The sequence below is a fragment of the Petromyzon marinus genome, chromosome 31, assembly GCF_048934315.1.
Source record: "Petromyzon marinus isolate PM22_M1 ecotype Great Lakes invasive population chromosome 31, UKy_Petmar_22M1.pri1.0, whole genome shotgun sequence".
Taxonomy (NCBI): Eukaryota; Metazoa; Chordata; class Hyperoartia; order Petromyzontiformes; family Petromyzontidae; genus Petromyzon; species Petromyzon marinus.
In genome coordinates this window covers 11,242,548-11,260,238 of record NC_133697.1, presented here as the reverse complement: position 1 = coordinate 11,260,238, position 17,691 = coordinate 11,242,548, and the positions used below count along the sequence as shown (strand labels likewise).

General features: G+C 47.7%; 1 protein-coding gene across 1 annotated transcript in view; it reads right to left on the bottom strand.

The window, feature by feature from the left end:
- Window positions 1-15,728, bottom strand: part of LOC116947852 (serine/threonine-protein kinase D3-like) — a 43,691-nt gene extending 27,963 nt beyond the window's left edge. The window contains exon 1 of the mRNA XM_032964056.2: window positions 14,245-15,728. Coding sequence (XP_032819947.2) covers window positions 14,245-14,607 — 363 coding nt within the window. The 5' untranslated portion in view covers window positions 14,608-15,728. The remainder of the gene's footprint in view (window positions 1-14,244) is intronic.
- Between the last annotated feature and the right edge of the window lie 1,963 nt (window positions 15,729-17,691).

Here is a 17,691-nt window from a genome sequence, read left to right as displayed (position 1 = left end):
CCTGTGAAATTCATTACATTGAAGAATTTTAATATACGAGAGCCACGGCATGCGGTGGCGTCGCTTCGAGCGCAGCGGCAGTGCTCACGACTCTTCGAATTTAAAGACTTTTTTACATCGCAAATGGAGCTTCAATCTCTGGTCGGGCAGACTGGAACACATCAACCTAGGTGGGCGTAATCTACACATCAAGGGCCGTTTCGTTTCTGGGGTTGAATTTGCGCTGCAGGTAAAAAGAAAACATTAATTCACGCTGCAGCTGTAGCGTAACAAACTTGAAAACGGTGGCAATTCACACCTTACGTGACACTTGCGCAGAAAAGTGAGCTACACCCAGCCAAAGGTGCCGGTAAATTTACCCTCCCCCGTGTGCAAATATTTTGAAATATCACAAATAGTTTTGCGCATGGTCACCCGTCGCACGCTTTGCATGCGAGCTGTCTCGCGGGAGAAGGGCATCCTACTTACGGCAATTTACCCCAAGGGTGACATGCCTGCTGCAGTACTTCCCACACGCCCCATGGCCTTCCGTGACGCTGGTGGCACACCCACACCTTCATTAGTAAGTGAATGACAGCGCTTTGTCAATCCACTGCTAGGTTGAAGGCCTCCTCCATGCCATGTTACTCGTCCCGGTTGTTTGGCTATACCTTAGTGTGGTGGGGGAACACTGCTGCTATCCTGAAGGCTGACACATTTCAGGAAATACGACTTTTAAGCTTATACATGGCGGTGAGGTGAGAGGGTAGAGGTCGAAGGGTTTGTGGAGGGGAGCAGAATGAGGTGAGAGTGGAGAGGTAGGCAGGAGCTAGCCCATGAAGCATCTTGAAGATGGTCAGCAAGATATGATACCACTAGGAGTCACAACCACCCACTGCACAATGACATAAGTGCCCCGTTGGGGTCATGACCTAAACGTTTTGGAAATGCTGCTTGGACAAGTCAAAAATCGGCACCCGCCGAAACTTGGGCCAAGTACTTCACCGTGTTTGCTCTCGCAAGGTTTTTGGCTGACAAGTGCAGCGGAGTGACCACACTCTCTATCGGCGTCCGGGCCGGAACCCCATGTGACCGACAGGAAAGAGGGGGAAGCAGACCCGGGGACATCAACAACCAGATGCTCAAAGAGCCGGGAAGTGGAGCAGGTTGCTTATGGCGCTAACGCAATCGTCTGCGTAGGCGTGCGAGCGTGGGCGGGAGGAGGCGGCGGCGGCGAGACGTGCACAAAATACGGTGGGGACGCTAAATAAAACAAAAGCTAAGTAAAATAAAATAAACTGCCGGAAGCCCGGAAACTAAAACATTTTAACGCCACGGCGGCACGTTGCGTGATCTTTTAAAAGGCGCTTTTTAAAAAAATAAAACTTCTCCAACGTTAAATGCGGCGATAGAAAAGGCAAAAACAATTTTGGTTACGGCGCGTTGCGAAAACAGGCGAATGCGTCAAACATGCTTCCTGGAACACGAAGACGGGAGAAAAATCAAAGAGAGAGGAAGCAACGCGGGATTTGGCAATTAGCGCGTTGCGGGATGGTTCTGGCGCCCGCTCGACAAACGAATCGCCGCCCTAAGAGAAGCGATGAACGGTCACGAAATGGTCGAAATTTCGATTCAGTGATCGACGATTCTTTATCTTGTTGGTGATACATCGTCGATTTGTTTCTCGTTCGTCCTGCGCTGTTTGCATTTCTGTAGACTTCAGTGACCTCAATGCAACTGGGAGGCGCATAACGATACAATTAAAAACTATTCTTGAAAAAAACGTGCTAGTGAGAATACATTTTATACTTTTAAGAATTATATGAAAATGATATCCTTCAGTTACATTTAGGTGAATGGAGTCAACAAAACTATATAATTGGACAGGAGATTCAAAATTGCGCGGTTTGTACATGCAAATGAGTATAAACCTATTAACTACATCACGTTCATAACTCGTGTATAATCGATTCTTGCACACACGTGTAAGTTCACCTCTTGCTTACAAAACTCAATTCAATCATCAAACTTTTACATCACCACGTGTCCAATGCTTACAACTGGCAGTTCAACACCCAGTTTGAGCAGAGCCGAGACAGGAGATCTGCCTATCGGCTCGCACATCTGCCGATGGAGCAAGGGGGGGGGGGGGCGGTGGCGTGGACGGAGGAGCCGCGGGGAAGAGGCTAAGCCAGTGGGCGCGCAAAGCGATTTCCTGCGGGAGAAGCCTCCCCACAGGACGTCCCACCTCGCTTTCCGTGTGGGGCCCAATGTGTGACAAACATGTTATTTTCCTGTCGGCCAGCCGGGTCCTGCCTGCCTGCCCACCCTTGTGTGCGTGCCTGCCCCTAGGTGCCTAGCCGCCTGGCCACATAAGTGCCCTGCCTTGCCCACTAGACACCCAATTTACTTGACTGACTTCCCATTACTTAAAGCACTGCCCGCACCTCCGATTAGCATGGTTGGCTACGTACGGTGCGAAATAATTTCAACATACATACATACAGACATACGTGACAATTGGGACCTACGACTGAAATCGCCCAATGTGCAACACAAATCTCAAATCACATTTCAGCAGCTAAGCAAAGCCGAGCCTGGTTGGCACTTCAATGGGAGACTGCTAAAGATAACCAGGTGTTGTGGGTCTGGGATGCGAGTTCGCAAAGAGATGGCAGCGCAGATATTTTATTTTTGCATGATTCTAAGCGGAGCTTTGATTGTTACCTCACAATATGCGTGTGAGAGTTTGCGAGGGTCATCTGCTTTCCTCACACATCGAACCAACCACTCGACGCGATTATCGACCAAACATCCCAATAGAGAACCCTCCTGAGAAAGATTATGGAGGCTTGGCTTGGTAAATAAACAGCATTATTTATGTATTAACTATTTCATAGGACCCATATAGGGGACGGCTGGGGATTTTGTGACAAATGTGGTGCTGGCGAGTGGAGAATGGTGTGTGTGTTATTGAAGTTCTGGCCTTTTCAAACTCAATTTAGCTAAACACCACAACCACCATCCAACTATCCACATTTGTACAGACATTTAATTGTTACACGTTTCATGTGAATGGTGGCTGGGAAATAGGGAAACCTGTGCCGTGCCGACATATGTGGACCGGAGTTTGAGAAGCCCTTGTGAGTAAAGACAAAGACAAAGATCCCCAATATAGTCTTAACCACTGTTAGGGCAACACCTACGAAGGCCGGCACAGTACACGAGGAGGTGGATGGCCAGCACCACGTCCGGCCGCCTTTGTCTCCCTAGTGGTGATATATACACACCGCACCAGGTACTTATTTGAGACTGAGTCGACTTAGGGAAGGCCTAGGACCGGCTCAGATCATTGTCACTGGCATTGACCATGAGCGGGAATTGAACTCGGGTCGCTGGGCTCGTAGTGCAGCGTGCTAACCGCGACACTACCACTCCCCCCCACGTGTGAGCAAAGCACACACATGCACGCGCACTCTCTACACCCAGCGCAAGTTTTTTACTCAATGCTGTATCACTTCCCTTCATGCGTATTTTTTCCTTCCTATCTGCAGTTAAATGTGCGGATGTGTGATAAAAAAAATGAAGCTCACACAAAAATAACCGATTTTGAGAAAGTGACAATGCCACTGAAGATCCTGACGGCGCGTAATGCGTCACTGCGGGAGTGTGTGCAATGTGGATGAGTTCCCACGACATGCCAAGGGGCTCTTTTCGTTGCAACATCAGCCACGCGTGCACCCAACGTCTGTAGCAAAGTGTCCATACGACAGTTGCCAAAGCAAGTTGCTTCTAACCGATTATTTTACCCAGCAAAGCCTGATTGAGTCAACACATTTTCAGCAGGGCGCCTGCAATTAGAATGATTGACCAATAGTAGCTTTGTGTGGGAGGAAACCAGACCACTTGGAGAAGCCCTTCACATACAATAATAATTGACATTTGTAAGGCCCATTTCATCTGTAGAAATCTGATGAGATGGGGCACATTAATGGTGATTTGGTTATCAGCGAGCATCCCCCCCTTCCCCCGTATCCAAGTTGGGGGAAATGGGATATAATCCACGAGGCATGTAATAATATAAACATTGAAAAATATTATTTACAATTATAATAAATGCATTGAGTCATGCATAGAATTAAATATTATTTACAATGAATGCAAATTATACCTTTAGGTTAACGGAACGAATGAGACACAGTAAGGTAGCTCAAACAAGACGGACAGCACAAACGAGACAGACAAGAAAAAATGAGACCGTACAAACTAGACATAAAAATCAAGCGATTCTCGACACTAACTGTAACTTCGAATCATGACGAATCATCGCCTCACCAGGGGAGAGTGAATCATTGCATCCCTGCCATCCATTTGCGTTGCAAAGCCTCCACTCTAAAAGCCATGCTCCCGTTTTTTTCCGTGAAAAAATTTGTATCCATTTTTTGTTGTTACCCGACACAACGGAGAGCAAACATTTCCACGCCTTGGGGAACGCAGGCCATGGCTGTCGCCATCAAAAGCGGAATATACCCCAATGTGTGTGTGTGCGCGCATTTCACTCTGCTGGAGGTATGGGTGGCGCATACATTTGTATGCAATAAACATTAATCTGCAGCAAAAGGGAGCAGTCGGTCATCTGGAAATTTCTTTCTCCCCGCCCCCGCCCCTCCCATGAAAGTGATGCGAAAGTGAAAGACTGTCTCTCATGTCGGTTACATTGGAGGTCATGCCACCAACGCAGCCAGTGGAGTGGCAACCAAGAAGAGTAGACCAACCAATGGGGAAAATCTAAAGATGGCCAAGTGATGGTGATGATGATGACTTTAAGAGTGGTCCTTGATGGACGCGTGATGACTGTGCAACAAGAGGAAGACCAAAAGCGAGAGCCTGGTGTGGTGATGATGATGATGATTAGAATGTGGTAGTGTGTTTGTGATGGGTGGGGACATGTGCGCAGGATGGAGGAGGGCTGGTTGCCGAGGTGGTCACTCGAGTGGCACCCAGAGATTGGCGACTGAAGGTGGAAAACCTGAAACAGCCAGCGGTGTCACAATGAATAACAAAGGGAAGACCATTGTTATTCAAGCGAGACGCTGGTGATAATGAGAATGTAATAGTCTGTGTACATAACTCGAGTAGAAAAATTAGAAGTTGCCAACCCCGCATCCCCAACATCCCGTATCCATGCTTTCAGACAAAACTAGAATTGGCTGCCAATTCAAGAGAGGGCCCCTGAATCATCCCGGACAAATTATTTTGAATTTTGATTTAAAGCTTTCGTGACTGCAGGGATTCATATTCTTGGTTCTTTCGGTAAAGTTACGTAGAAGGGAAACAATAAAATTATAATATTGTTTTATTTTGTACTGTTTTATATTATTATTATGTTATTGTTTCCCTTCTCCGTGACTTTACTGAAAGAACCAAGAATATAAATTACTTTCAGTATCTCAAGACCTGGATTCCAACATCATATTTCAGGCTGAGCGGAAACACGTTTGCAAAAACAGTAAAAATGTAAAACGTTCTACACGGTGCCAATGATTAGTCTTACATCTGGGGTAGTGACCTGACCAACTGACGTGATAACTTGAGTAACTCGGAGAATTATGCAAACACCACTTGTTTTTTTTACACACAACTCGAGACTGTTCACCCACGAGTTATGGGAGAAATCCGGCCTACTCGGCTGGATTTGAGTCGACTCAAGTTGTCCGTTCACGTAGACTCGTATAAGAGCGGACCTTGGGGGTCAGGTGTTGACTTTGCAACAACTGCACAACCTTGCAGAAGGGAGGAAGCGACGATTAGAAGTGGTGGTCATAACGACTTCTCACTTCACTTCGACCAAAAATGCACGCGAAACTTGTTCCCGTTCTACAAGATATGGTGCCGCACTCTAAATAGGAAACACGGTGTTGCCAAGTGCCCTTTGATCTTCGCCAGGGTCCCCCATACTGCCCAGCTTGAGGGAGATACACTTCTGAGAAGAACAGAATTCAAAACGCCTGTACTTCCAACGGCAGAACAGCATCGACGCTCACGCTGCCGATGACCAAACGCCACCTGGGGTCACAATCAATGGACCCCCATTCATGCGACGCCGCACGTGCTTGCGGGGTGCCAGGGATGAATGCACAGGCGGGCTAAACACAGTGCGCCCTGGTCTCGCTTCAATCTGCCCAACGTTTTGACAAACAACAACAAAACGCGGCTCTTACGATGTCACCGTAGGACTGGGCCAAATGCAACTGGAGGTTCCTTTCTTACATCGGGCGAGTCCTTCACTCCACTGCACAATGCTCCGACATCTCTGGCCCCTGCTTTTACCAACCGGCACCGACCAGCGGGTGACGTGTGGTCAAATAACTCTAAAATGACCCACACCGCATGGAAAGGCCCTCATACAACAGAGGATGGTCAAAAGGGTCGTTAAACAATCTCTGCTTTAGAAAGAAGTCAAAACGAAGGACTATTATTTTAATAAAATTGTGAAGGAAATGAACATGGGATCATTTTTTATCCTCCCTTTACAACACTGAGCCGGGTAGTAGAAATTCCATATTCTTATGGCGAGAGTGAAGCTAATCCATGAACTACCGTGAATCTTCGTGAAAGCGACACTCTTTTTTTTTACCTTCAGGGCATAATGGAACGAATCAGTCCCCGAACAGAATTTGAACTCGCAACCTTCATATTGCGAGCATTTCGCTCTAACCGCTGGGCCACATGGCCACAATTTAACCGCGGAAATCGTTTGAAATCAGGCATTCAGGGTCTAGCACTGGCACGCAAAGGCCTACACCTGGAAACAATGTAAAATGGTCTGTAGAATCACCTAAATGCTTTATAGCTGACAGTTGGCTTTGGCAACAACATGGCTGTGGTGTTACATGGTGGGCAACAACAAAAATCAATCCGTAGAACTCGTACAAACCAGCGGGGTGTCAGGCACGGCACACCAAGAACCGGGCCACCCGGTTGACAAAATCCAGCTGAGCTTTAAGACACATGTTTTATACGTCCAACCGGTGCCAGATGAGAAAATTTTGCCGTGTGACAATGCTGCACCTACGCATCAATTTAACGCAATTCTAACGCTCAAGATACATGCGTTGAACGATGCATGGGATAATTAAATGCTGTATAACCAAATTTTTTGATGATCATTTGCGCATGTTATATTTAGGTAGATGGAGTGAATAAAAACTGCACTAGACATAAATAAATACATAAACAAAACTAACAAGATGAGAACGAGATTAAAAGAGAATCCAATCATGAATTTAATCATGACCTTGAATCATGACAATTCACCAAATTGAGTTGGGGGGGGGGGTGCGGGGGGGCTAATAGTTACCGGCCATTGTGGAAACCACAAAGTGGATTTATTTTCAGGCCTTTAACAATCCACTGCTGAATAAATGCGTGCCCACACCATGTCAGTCGTAGGGGTCGTTTGACAATACTTCACTGCATTGGTTAGTGCAGGCTGCAAAAGAGGCTACCTGGGACCAGTTCAAATATTCACTTGCCACGGACGTTAGCCACGTCCAAGAATCGAAATCTGGTCGCCAGGTTCATGGCACGCCACACTCACCGCCAGGCTGAATAAGCTCAAGCTGAATTATTCATGAATTACTGAGCTCACTTTCCTCTTCCCCTCCCTCTTCTTTTACCATTTAAAACACGGCGCTGTAAACGTTGCACTGTGCTTGACACAGCCAAAAGCGCTGCCCGTTACTCTCTCAATGCCAACGCTAAGCGGCTTAGACCACAGATCCAATAAATAAACATCCGTGTTGAACCGACGGTCCCAAAAATCATTGACGTTAGGTACTATACCACAGGAAACTTACATCATGGCATAACCCTTTCCTGCCTGGACAGACTCCAACAGCTATGTTTCTAATTGGTCAAGGATTGAAGGCGCCTCCTCTTTGGTAGCATACAGCCTCAATGGACACACATGTATACACATACACACGTGTATTGATGTACAGTACAGAATTTCCCTCTGAAAGTTGCATGTCTAATTAATGTGTTTGGAGACGGAGGAGAGTGTGGGGGGGGTGGAAAAAAACCTCGGAGCAGGGATTTCGTGGTTACAAGCCCGTTTTGTATGGGAACAAACGCAACGCTTTTAAAGAAGCATGAGGAGGGCTGCAAGCGAGGGGCATCTGGAAAAAATTACACGGCAAGAAAACCTGTTTAAAGAATGAACTGGAATATGGCCATGGGAACGTTCACAGGTTGCAATGTGCATGCTACCCTACACTGTAAAGTGTACCTACACGTAATTTGTACGATATACAATTATTTTGGTTTTTTCCCCAATTTTATCCTGATTGCGCTATCAATGCCGTCTCACCAGACGAAGAATACATTCGGATCTATCGCATGGCAGTGCAATCCTTCCGTGTCGGATAACAGCCCGCAGAAGCGGATATCACAGAGCTACCTCCGAGGTCTATTTAATTAACGCAGTAGGAGGAGGCGACAGCGGCGGCACTTTCCCCAATCCATCTGTCACTGGGAATTATGTCCTTTGTTAAATAAGTGCAGAACAAAATTATGTTTATCTTTGTGGTTATTGGTGTCCGGGCTAAGAGCATCAACTACACCGGAGAAACGTGGAGCTTCTTGGATTTGAAGTTAGGATTTCGGCAATGCGAGCCCTCACTGGGGCACCTGGCCACCTAACAGTATCGCATGTTACAGACATATTGATTACTAGATTAAAATTGCTTTGTACATGCATTAAATAGTAGGCATGGAGAATGAACAATTATTGCAAATAATACGGTGTTACATTTAGGCTACTGGAACACACTAGACTGTAATAACAAGACAATTAAAATACTTTTTTTTTAAATAACAAAACAAGACGATAAAATTTAGATAACAAAAATTATCATTTACTGAAGCGAATCGCAATCCCAAATCAAGTCGATTCACTGAATCGCTTGTGGGTTCAACTGCTACATGGCTATTATACAATACCTGGCATTGTTACCAAACTTTTTTTTTGCTTCGGTCTGTAGCTCACGATTAAATTAAACAGTGGTTGCCAATTCGAAAAAAAAAACAGCGGCATGACACAGTGGGTGTGTGTTTCGTATGTATGTTGAACTTCTTTCGCGCCGTACGTAGCCAACCGTGCTTATCGGAGGCGTGAGGGGAAGGACAGCGAACTAATCACAAAAAGCGGTTCTCAATAAATGAGTTTTCAATCTAGATTTGAAAAGTGCATAGCTCCAGTGGCTTCCTAATATCTGAAGGAAGAGCATTCCAACTTTGGTGAGAGCCTCTCAATCAAGTCCATGCTTTCTGACAAAACATCTGATTCAGTTGGGTTGAGTTCAATGCTGGCCATGTTAAAATAGTTCTTCACTCTAGGCATCGCCCATTTTTCGACACAAGCACAACTTATTATGTGTATGTACGTTGAACTTATTTCGAATCGTACGTAGCGAACCGCGCTAATCGGAGGTGCGGTGGACGTGTTATCGTGGCCTAACCATGTGTTTTTGTCCCACCATCTAAGGCACCAACTTTACTTTCCTGATCCATGAGAATACACTTATTATGTAAGTTGTTCCACTCTGGCACTCAAGTATGTGGTCATTTTAGGCGTTGACGCCGATCGTCCCGCTCACCTACAGTACGATATAAATATATTTTACTTGTCCAAATTCGTGGTCAACACCCACAGTGTCCGAACAGTGATTTATGTGGTGGCTGTCATTAGGAAAAAAAAACAACTCCTCACTGAACCTCTTGCAGAATGACATAAGGGCCAGATAAATTAAGCATGGTTCAAGCTACACATTGGATCCGTATGCCATGGACCACTTCATGTGTAAAAAAAAATATGACTTTTAGAGGGGTGGAAAATGTGGTTGCACCTGCAGAAATAATAAAAAATAATTTAGTGCCACACGGACCAGTAGAGCCTGCTCGTTTAACTTTCACGGTACAAGAGCTGTCACCATTGCTCTTGACTGTTTATTTAAGGTATAATACAGAGCAATTGTGGCTCTTCACCATCCACACTTATGGTTGTTTTATGTGTCAATAAAGGCATGTGTGCATCCCAATTACAAATTAAAAAAAACATTCCACGACACGGCAAAAATGTAACCTTAAGAGTGACGCTCATGATCACACTATGTTCAATCAGCTATTTCAAATACGTTCAATTCCACAAAATGTAATTGGATGTCACTAAGCATAACGAAGGTTGAGTGGGGAGAGTGGCGAAACTGTGGTTTGTGTGGTTCACAAACTGCCCTGCAAATCCAGAAGGTTGTATTCCATTCCTGTCCTAGGCTAAGTTTGATTCAATTTACCACGATAAATTAAAATGCAACAACTCCCATGACCATCCTGGCAAGGGGGTGGCTTTCACCCAGCAGTGATCTAACAAATAACTTTAAATTATTATTAATAAGGTCCCTAATATGCATTGTGAATATTCAGGGTTTTGGAGAAGCGTTGCATTAAATATTAAGTTATATTCCGTAGCAACTGTAGATGTTGTTGAGAGGCCACCGTTGCATTCCAAACCTATTATACTGGACCTTGCGTATAGGAGCAATTTACCGCTCACACGAGCGTGGGATGGCATTTATCTCCCATACACAGCTCTGAGCTACTCGTGGGAATTCCACATTCTTATGGCAGTTGCCAGTTTATCAATAAGACCAAGCACCAGCCTCTTTTATCACAAACCGATATTGTAATCATATTCTTAAATAAAAGTCGAAGCAGGTTTCGCTGATCATACAAGTGTGGTGTGGCTCCGTGCCCTTCTTTATACAACTGTGCACAACTGGTGGACATTCCGCATTGATATAGCAGTGGCCAGTAAGGGCGCATGTCACCATCCACTGTTGACTTGTCACAACGTGGTATGCAGTCTTCAAACAAAGCCATACGAACAGGTTTGAAGTGACATGGACGGTATTTTCCACTCAACAATTATTGAGTGGCAAACAAACCCTGCGAGACCGTGACTGTGTAAATAAGATGGTGTTTGCCGATAACACATTGCGGTATCTGCTAATGGGAAAAAAACTGATAGTATATCATTTCAAAACTGTTTACATCAGCTCCTTGCACAATTTTCAAGGCATCAGAGTAAAAAGTGCGCTCTCCACCCATAAGCAGCTCGATCTTTGAAGGACCATTACCTGAAACGTCAGTTTATACGTCTGTTATTATTAAGAACATAGCCCGAGTGTTCATTCGGCAAGAGTACTCCAACGTGAAAAAAAATCCCCAGAAACCTTTATATGGCGTTGACGCTTAAGTGTTTTTCGACCACCAACTATAGTGACCAGTTACGTACACACCACGTTAAGCAAATATTTCCCCTAGATTGAAACGACTTAATTGGAAAAATTCCCTTAATTTACAAGAACACATTCGTTTACATTGGTATAGATAAGAAACCAACATAAATATTCACTCGTTGTTTAGGCCAGTGAACCCCAGGATGACATCCTGCAGCCGCATTTCAGAGGTTTGCTTCAATAAACACCTTAACTTGAAAAACAAAGGAAATGTAATTTTAACGCAAGTTGTTTTAAGTCAGACATGCCAGTGGCCATATGTGTAAAACAACTCAATTCATTTTCCCCCTCATTCACGTCGACTGCTTTAAATGGCACATTAAATACATGTACTGCATTCCACTCGACTTATGCCACAGACCCAGAGCAGATTCGAAACGATCACTCGCTCACCAACTCGCCAAATCACTCAACGTGTGTTATTGAAACCACTTCAGATTAACTATCGACGGGACCTCTTTTTGCCAGTATCAAAAAAAAGCTGCATTGTCTTTCGACTGTTCGCCTTTTGGCGCTCTCTGATCTAACACTGGTGTAGGCCAATCCGTTTCATAGACAATGTTAATAAAATGATCAGAGCATGTTTGTGTGCATGTTTTGCCACAAGTACTGTGTGGTTAATGCAGACTTGATGCCTTCCAAAAGGCTTATATTTGGTGTTTGGACATCTTAACACTTCCTCTTTTATTGCCAGAGAGGATAAAAACTTTTCTTAATTTTACTTGAGCTTACGTTGTTTATTTCATAACTCCCAGTTTGTTGAGGAGTCGCTCACTTTCCCATTCACTCGTCACTAAAATGAAACTAATCCAATAAGTTATTTAGGCCACAGATCCCAGCAAAATGTAACGCACCTCACCCATTCGCGCACCATCACCATGAAACTATTTCAACTTGAGGTTTTATGCCCCACAGATCCAAGCAGATTCCTAAGCACCACTCACAATCACAATGAAGCTATATCAACATGTTTTTTTATGCCACAGTTCCCAGAACATCCTTCAGGGCTAACCACTCACTATGACCATGTAAAGAGGTGATATTGACATTTGTGCTCAACATCACCATGGAACAATACGAAACTGGAAATGTTACTTACATTACGGTGGTATATACAGTAGCGTGTACCATATACCCATCAGAACTTTAAGAGCCACCACTCACCATGAAACGACATCGAAATGTCATTTCAATTGGTATTCCAAAGAAGCCGGCAAATTCACTATCAACAGAAATCCATTTGAGTTATACCGTACACAGACAACAGAATATCTTTAAGGGCCCCTTACACATCAATTACTGGACATGTGTGAAAAAGAGCTTTATAGCTCATCGGATTCCTCCAGTATGAATGCATATTCAGATTATGACTTGCCTACCACACAAACATTCACTCACCATCACAACCACCACACGTAACTACCTCGCCTGATATACAGGAGGTCGTGGGTTCGATCCGGACCCTGACGCCTATATATTTGGAGTCTGCGTCTCTCTCCTCCCGTGGTCGCTTGGGATTTTTCTTCGGGTCCTCCGGGTTTTCCCCTTCACATTTCGAATGAACACCACAACAGAGTATGCCGGCATCTAGAAATGTCCACGTGACGATAAGCCAACTTCGTTTGAGGTTATAATTTGCGATAGCCAGGTCGTTTCTGAAAAAAGCGCAACACGGTCTCGGTGGGCCTTCACCTTGGTAACATAAATAAAGTTTAGTTTGCAAGTTTAAATAGTTTGTCCAACACACAACTCACATTAACCCAGACCTGCAACCCCCTTATCAGTGCCTACAGTACCTCATTACAGACCAATTCAGACCTTATTGGTCACGCCGTGCCCTTATAAATCTTAACGTTCATCCTAAAAAAAAGTCACATCACAAGAGAGAAACACAAACTAAGACAAAAAATTAAAACTCAATTTCCCTGTACAAGAATACGGGTTAACCCGTTTGGGTTGACAGGGTATGCTATATTTTGATTTAAAGCTTTCGTGACTGCAGGAATGCTATATCTATGGATCTCTATGTATCTCTGTGGGTCTCTATGGATGTCTATGGATCTCTGTCTATAATACCTGTCAACCCCTTATCAGTGCCTGCCTTATTACAGACTTTGGTGGTCACCCCGTGCCCTTATAAATATCAACGTTCATCCTAAAAAAAAGTCCCATCACAAGGGAGAAACAACTTTCAATTTAAAGCTTTCGTGACTGCAGGGATTCATATTCTTGGTTCTTTCGGTACAGTCACGTAGAAGGGAAATAATAAACTACAAAAAAATAAAACAATCAAATTCTCACGACGTTTCGATTGCAACACAAGCAATCATCATCATTAGGTGTGAAGAAAACCACAGCAAGAAAATTGATGATTGCTTGTGTCGCAATCGAAACGTCGTGAGAATTGTTTTATTTTTATTATTTCCCTTCTACGTGACTTTACCGAAAGAACCAAGAATAAGGGAGAAACACAAACAAACAAACAGGACCAGTCACAAGCTAATCACTCAACCATTTCAATGCTAAATCATATGCCAATTCCTTTGTCAAGGCGCTTTGTTTCTTCTCACACAGCTTAAAGGTCGTGATCTGAGCGTGGCTTTTTCACTCCAGCGCTGTCCTCCAGACAGTCTCGTCCCTTTCACCTGATGAAGGCCGCTTGTGTTGTGGCCGAAACGTCGTGATTTTTGTTATTTTATTTTTTTACCTACGTGACTTTACCCAATAGAACCAAAGAGTAAGGACACATTTTTCTTTGCCCGTATTCAAAACGTCTGTAACGCTCGTACAGACCTGAATTGTGTTTTTTAAAACCTCAATTTCCCCGTGCAATAACACGGTGGGGGTGGGGGGGTGGGTGAGTTAAAAACTCCCCGCACGTGTTGACGCGGACATCTCAAACCCAGACCTTTTGATCGACGACGGCGCAGGCGAGATTCCGCACGGCCGATGACCCCGGGGGCTCTGCAGAGTCCACGGTGACCGTCTCTCGGGCCAGGCCGATCTGCAGCTGGAAGGAGACCCCCGTGGCTGCCTCCCTGCCCGACACAGCAGTCACCGTGGCTGGCAGGGCACTGCTGCTGCTGCTACTGGCGCTGTTGTTGATGGTGGTGGTGGTGATGGTGGTGATGGTCGACGGGTACCGGTTGCACGGGGCCATCGTCAACCCAGGTCCTCCGTTGGTGGCCCTTCCGCTGGAGAGAGGGCCCGAAACGTTGCTGCTGCTGCTGTTGTTGCTGCTGGTGGTGGTGTTGGCGGTGGACATTGCCATGGTGGCTGGCCGGAAGGAAGGTCCACGTTGGACGGTAGAGGGAGTTTGTCGCGTTTTGAGTGTTGCCGATGATGTTTGTTGGCTTTGAGATGTCACTGGAGTGAGTGAGTGTGTAGTTAACGGTACCCTTCCTCACCTTCGTCCTGATGTCCTCTTGCCCAAACCTCCCTTTTTGTTATTATTGTTGTTAATATCGATGGCGTTTTTGATGTTCGCTGCTGCTTTGCGTTTGATGGCGAAGTTGACGCTGCTACCCGTCAATGTTTATACGCGGCCCAGTGCCGTCACTGCTGCTACATTTGATTCTGTTTTTCGCCGCTGTTGTTGCTATTCCTGTTACTGCTGCAAATCTCGCCGCCACCGCTGTTACTGTCGAAGTTCCTGTTGTCGATGTTACCACTGTACTTCTTGTCGCCGCTCGTTAAAGTTCAACTACAGCGCAGCTTGCTGTTGCGACTGTTATTGTTGCCAGCGCTGTTACCACGATTACTACTGCACGATATTCACTAAAAACCACGAACGTCAACTCGGCAAATACCACCGTAGAGCGAGACGGCAGGCAGGCAGGCAGGCCCACCGCCCCCCTTGTCTTCACAGCCCCGTGCCGCCCACACGGATGAAGAAATAGACGCAGCAGTCGCAGCCATAGGGGGGAAACATCGCGGCCATGTGGTGGTGGTGGTGATGGTTGTGGTGGTGATGGTTGTGGTGGTTGTGGTGGTGGTGGTGGGGAAGGCAAAGCGCGGGTCCGGCCCGGGTCCAGCCCGCGCGCGCTGCCAGTCAGCGACAACTCTCAGTCGCCCTCCCGTCTCTCTCTCCTCTCCCCTCTCGTCTCTCCTCTCTCAGTCGCCCTCTCCCCTCTCTCTCCTCTCCCCTCTCGTCTCTCCTCTCTCGGTCGCCCTCTCTCCTCTCCCGTCTCTCCCCTCTCTCCCCTCTCGGTCTCTCCCTCACGCCGGCGATTCGCGCTTCAACTCGCGCGCTACTGCAAACAGCAGCAGGGGCAGCAGCGACAACCCCCAAGATGACGACGGCGGGGGAGGGGTTGGTGGTGGTGGTGGCAATGAGCGGTGGTCCGCCAGCCGACAGAATGAAGAGCGAGCGAGGGAGCGAGTGAGGCACCGTCGCTATTGTTCTCTCGCTGGACGGGGCGATTCCACTGCCCCTCCCCCTCCGCCTCTACCCCCCCCCGCCACCACCGTCGGCGCTGCTGAGTTGGCACCCCCCCCCCGACCTCCCTCGCCCCCCCCCTCCACCTCCCCCGCCCCCCCTCCACCTCCCTCGCCCCCCCCTCCACCTCCCCCGCCCCCCCTCCACCTCCCCCGCCCCCCCTCCACCTCCCTCGCCCCCCCCTCCACCTCCCCCGCCCCCCCTCCACCTCCCTCGCCCCCCCTCCACCTCCCCCGCCCCCCCTCCACCTCCCCCGCCCCCCCTCCACCTCCCTCGCCCCCCCCTCCACCTCCCCCCCCTCCACCTCCCTCGCCCCCCCCTCCACCTCCCCCGCCCCCCCTCCACCTCCCCCGCCCCCCCTCCACCTCCCTCGCCCCCCCCCTCGCTCTCCCCCCTCGCCCCCCCCGACCCCTCGCTGTCCCCCTCGCTCCACCCCCTCGCCTGCTCGCCCCCCCTCGACCATCCCTCGACCCCCCCCCACGCCCCCCCCCTCGACCTCCCCCCTCGACCCCCCACCCTCGACCCCCCCCACCTCGACCCCTCCCCGACCCCCCCCGAGAACTCCCCCAACCCCCCCCTTCGACCCCCCCCTCGACCCCCCACCCTCGACCCCCCACCCTCGACCCCCCACCCTCGACCCCCCCCTTCGACCCCCCCCCTTCGACCCCCCCCCTTCGACCCCCCCCCCTCGACACCTCCCCCTCGCCCCCCCCCTCACCCCCCCCTCGCCCCCCCCTCGCCCACCCCCCCCCTCACCCCCCCTCGCTGTCCCCCTCGCCCCCCCTCGCTTCCCCCCACCCACTTACACCCCACCCACATCCACCGCACCCCATCCCCGTCGCTTTAGAAACCCTACAACGCATCGAGCGCATCGCAATTGGTGGAAGCGCGCGCGCCGGGCCGCCGCCTTCTCGACGCCCGTTGGTCGCAGCTGCAGCCCGCGGGCCAATCGCGTCGCTCGGGCGCGCGCGCGTGCAGGCTACGCAATGTAATAGCGCGGCTCCGGAAAGCTCGTGGCGATGTTGTGTGGTGGGGGGGTGTAGCGGCTTGGTGGTCGGTGCCAGGTCAGAGGGTTTTTTAAACTACAATTTGGAGGGAAAGTATCAGCGTTCCAAAATGTGTGGAAAAATTGGTTTTTAGAGGCAGCCTTTAGTGTTTCTAGAGGGAGTTTCTCTCAGGGTTTTCTCGCCGGCTCGAAAAAAAAGGCCTAACAGTGTACACACTTTTGGACACACTTTTTCGCTCTGTGGCAATAGAGGGGAAAAAAACGATTTTCGTTTTAAAAATGTCACGGTTTTAAGTCCCCGGGTTAAGTTGCAGAAATAGTTTCAGTTGGGTTTTCCCTCAACTTGCGTGACAAACGAAGTTAATCTCACGCTGAGGGTGTCTTACGAAACGTCTTATAGTTTTACTTCAGCCAAAGACTCTCACGCCGCTATACTAAGACTTGTAAGACCCCCAGGGCGATGTGGAACGCGTTCCTGAGGGACGTCGTCGGTCGCGGAGATGGAGCGATGAAACAAGTTAGTGCGTAGAAAGTAAAGTTTCTAGGTGGATTGTGTTGCAGGGGAGGACTTCATTCAGCGTCGGATTAATCGTGCCCGAATATTACGACGGATTTTTTTTTGTTTTATCCGTCGCCTAATAAATACATCGCAACAATATTTAACACTGATTGCGTGCCACTTGTAGTTGGTCAAATACGTGACGACGTCGTGTTTAGTAGTTACGGTTGCAATTTTTTTTATTAGAAGTTAGGTGGTTCGTGGCCGTATAAATTATAGCGCCTGCTGATACTACTATTGTGTGTAGGGTAGTGTAGTCAGTAGATAATACTATTGTGTGTAGTCAGTAGAAAATACTATTGTGTGTAGGGTATAGTCAGTAGATACTATTGTGTGTGGGTGTGTAGTCAGT